Below are 4224 nucleotides of genomic sequence, written 5' to 3'. Positions count from 1 at the left end.
AAACAAATCAGCAGCAACATGAAACAAATCAGCAGCAACATGAAACAGATCAGCAGCAACATGAAACAAATCAGCAGCAACATGAAACAGATCAGCAGCAACATGATGTGATTTTTTTCACAGTGATTATTCTGGTTAGAGATTCATGAGTCTAACAGCCTCAGGGTAGAAGCTGTTCCTCAGTCTAGCGGTTCTACACTTAATGCTCCTCAACCTCCTTCCTGAGGGGCACGGGGCAAAAAGTGTGTGTGCTGGGTGAGTGGGGTCCTTCATGATGCAAGTGGCCCTCTTCCTGCATCTAGAGGTGTAGATGTCTGTGATGGTGGAGAGACTGACTGACAGATTTCTGTACAGCCTTCACCACTCTCTGCAAAGCTTTTCTTTCTGCAGCTGTGCAGCCTCCATGCCACACGTTGATACTGGAGCACAGGACACTCTCCACTGCACACCTGTAGAAGGAGGTGAGGACTGAACTTCCCAGACCAGCTCACCTCAGCTGCCTGAGGAAGTTTGTTGTTTGAGTCTTCCAGAGGTTTGAGACTGAGAAGGAGGTTGACCTTTCAGCAGGACAATGATTAAAAACACACTGCTGAAGCAAAATGTTACTGGTGTCAACAAAGTGTCCTGAAATGGTCTAGTCAAAGTCCAGACCCCAGTCCAACTGGGAATCAATGGTTTGATTTTGATTATTGACCACGAGCAGCACCCATCAAACTTGAAGGAGCTGCAGCTGTTGGAACACAAAAAACAGTAAATGGTGAATGGACTGTACTTATACAGCTCCTTACGATCTCATCAAGACACTCAAAGCTCTTTACAACACAATCTGTGCCTCATTTACCATTCATACAGCACTCTACTAGATCTATACAAAGAATAATCACTGATGGGACACACATTGGAAGCAATGAGGGGTTCAGTGTCTTTCCCAGGGACACTTCAGCATGTGATTGCTGGTAGAATTGAACCCTCAACTCTCCCATTGGAGACCACTCTAACCACTCAGCCACAGCTGCCCTGCGAAAATGGTCAAAACTTCCAGCGGTTAGATGGACCAAGTTTGTAGAGACGTAGCTGACCAAACTTGCTGCCATAACTTCTGCAAAAGGTCGTAAGACAAAGTATTAAAAACATATGACACCCTCCCCCCCCATCCATATAACAATAATTATCTTGAGGATGATCTATATTACAAAGTACATACTGTATAAAGTGAAAACCCATTCAAATTACAGGGATGTAGGGCAACAAAATAGAAAATGACCAAGGGTGTGAAGTGAACACTTTTGCAGCTGACTATAAAGAGGGTTTAATTTCAACTTATAGAAGACATGGATCTAAACACATCATCATTAATAAGGTTCAGTAGAAAATGAAATTAAAGATGGTTTTTGTCTGTCAGGAATGGGGAGGAAACGTTGTCAGAGATGTTGGACAATCCGCTCTATGGCTCAATGGCAAAATCTCACGGTCAGGCCAAGGAGCAAGGCCCCCCTCAGCCGGATCGTCTCACGCCTGCAGCAGATGGAGACCCTGACCGGCCCCCGGTGCCCATCCCACGCAACCGCTCCTTCACCTGCTCCGAGAACAAACCCCAGCTTCCAGCTCCCATCAGCCTGCACCTCCCAGCACACAAGAAACCAGTTGTGCCATCACGTTCAGAGGGAGGGATGGCGCAAAGTCGACCCCCTTTGCCAAAGTCACGGCCAGAACCCCAGAGCACCAAACCCAGAGACTACAGAGACAGCTTTGAGTTCCCCAGCAAACAGAAACTGCCAGCAAGACTTAGTCCACTACCGCCTCACAAAGACAGTAAGGAACACTCAGAAGTTTCCCAGTGATTTAAATCCAAATGATGAAAACTGGTTTGTCTTTTTTCAGTGCATCTGGATCCTCCCAAGACGGGTCGTCCTGTGAACTGAGATGAGGCTGAAGTGTCAGCAGTGTCAGAGCAACTTCCTGCTGCAGTTTATGGAAACAAAATGTAGAAGGTTGTTTTAGTTATTTTCTCTTTGTGTCTTCTGTAACATTTATCTAAACACCCAACTACCACACCCTGAAACTTTCCATTTTAGGAGATAGTCAGTTCATTTTTGAAGTGATTCATTCATTTATTCATTTATTCAACCTTTGTGTGAAATAGTTGTCAGTAAGATAAGACAAGATAAGATAAGATAAAATAAGATAAGATAAGATAAGATAATCTTTATTATCATTGTACTGAAATACAGTGAGATTGTGTTTGTACAGTCGTCTGAAAGATGGGCAGAGTGCACGTTGCTGCTGCGTCTAAGAGCGCGGCCCCTTATTCTTTTAGATAGGAAAAGGGGAAAAGGCCATGAGGACAGGATAGTGGTATTACCAAAAAAGATCTCTTCATTCATTCAACCTTTATGTAAACAGGTTAGTCCCATTGAGCCGTGAGGACTCATTTACAAGAAAGACCTGGATTTTAACAAAGAGAGATGACCCAGAATGGACAAACCCAACACCCCTTCTCGAAAGGACATAATGTTTTGATATATTTTTCTGAGAATCATCATTTTACCATGTTCAGAAAAGACTGAGTTGACATTTGCTAATTTGCCACTAAATGGCACAAAATCCCCAACATGGTAATTTCCCTGTTCAATAAACAGACGTGTTTTCAGTTAATTTGTGTAAATCTAAAACTAATCTTTGCTTCCAATTAAGAGTTTTACACTATGTGTGCATTTTGAATGTCTACCACACAGTATTATCCTGCACAAACAGTTCAGCTTTTAACTTGTGTAATTAATTTCCAAATAAATTCAAATGTGAAATGTATTTTCTCTTTGTTGTTTTATTCACCTTCATTTAAACAGAATGAAACAAATTCTGCAAGAAGCAAAACAGACCAATCATTGGCCCATCATCCAGGTTTCCTTTCCTTAAAATTCACCAGAAAATCAATATTTTTAACACATTTGATACAATATGCAGTTTTGCCCAAATATAACTGATTATTATGTGACAAAATTAAAAACATTAGATGTTTTACAAAAATATCTGAAGTCATTCTGACAATAAATGTAAACATGAAAGACTTGAGAAAATCTTTGTTCCCTCAGGCCTTTGTTAGGAAAAAAGTCAGTGAGTTGCAATTAAATATCCATATTATTATCCAATATTACGTTCACAATAATTTATAAGAAGGCACGTAAATTATTCCAAAGTGACATCATTTTTTATTATCCACAACTATAGAAAGGATTTGCATAATTTGTCAAAGTGTTTTTCACCTCTATTTATAAGTTTGATTTTGTCAGGATTGATAACATAAATAAGAAGGAAGAATGTTGTGAGAAATTCAGAGAGGAGCTGTTAAAGGCTCTGGGTGGTAAGAAAGAGCTTCCAAATGATTGGGCTACTACAGTAACACTAATTAGAGAGACAGGTAGGAAGGTACTTGGTGTGTCATCTGGACAGAGAATGGATGGTAAGGAAACCTGGTGGTGGAATAGTGACGTGTAGGACGCCGTTCAAAGAAAGAGAATAGCCAAGAAGAAATACGACAGTGAGAGGACTGAAGAGAGGAGACAGCAATATAAGGAGATGGGACGTAGAGCAAAGAGGGAAGTAGCTAAGGCAAAGTAGAAGGTGTATGATGAGTTGTATGGGAAACTGGACACTAAAGAGGGCGAGAAGGACTTGTACCGATTGGCCAGACAGAGAGATCAGGCTGGAAAGGATGTGCAGCAGGTTAGGCTTATTAAAGATAGAAATGGTAATGTTCTAACAAGTGAGGAGAGTGTGACAGGAAGATGGAAGGAATACTTTGAGGAGCTAATGAAAGACAAAGAAGAGTAGAGGTCATAGAAACTGTGGACCAGGAAGTGGGAAAGATTAGTGAGGGTGAAGTCAAGAAAGCTCTGAAAAGAATGAAGAAGGGGAAGACAGTAGGGCCTGATGACATATGAGTGGAGGTTTGGAAATGTCTTGGAGAGATGGCAGTGCGGTTTTTGACTCAAATATTCAATGGCATATTTGAAGGAGAGAAAATGCCTCAGGAATGGAGAAGAAGTGTGCTGGTGCCCATTTTTAAGAACAAGGGTGATGTACAGAGTTGTAGCAACTACAGGGGAATTAAGTTGATGAGCCATGTGTGTGTGTCAGAGTCCATCATGAATGTGTGTGTGTCAGAGTCCATCATGAATGTGTGTGTGTCAGAGTCCATCATGAATGTGTGTGTGTCAGTCCATC

The 4224-nt window shown here is 41.4% G+C and overlaps 1 protein-coding gene across 1 annotated transcript in view; it reads left to right on the top strand.

Moving 5' to 3' along the window:
- The window catches only part of inpp5d (inositol polyphosphate-5-phosphatase D), a 33864-nt gene extending 31735 nt beyond the window's left edge, over window positions 1-2129 (top strand). The window contains exons 26-27 of the mRNA XM_037675002.1: window positions 1403-1812; window positions 1882-2129. Coding sequence (XP_037530930.1) covers window positions 1403-1812; window positions 1882-1922 — 451 coding nt within the window. The 3' untranslated portion in view covers window positions 1923-2129. The remainder of the gene's footprint in view (window positions 1-1402; window positions 1813-1881) is intronic.
- Window positions 2130-4224: the final 2095 nt, after the last annotated feature.

This window comes from Nematolebias whitei, chromosome 3, assembly GCF_014905685.2.
Source record: "Nematolebias whitei isolate Nwh7 chromosome 3, NemWhi1, whole genome shotgun sequence".
Lineage (NCBI taxonomy): Eukaryota > Metazoa > Chordata > Actinopteri > Cyprinodontiformes > Rivulidae > Nematolebias > Nematolebias whitei.
This window is presented reverse-complemented; position numbering and strand designations above follow the sequence as displayed.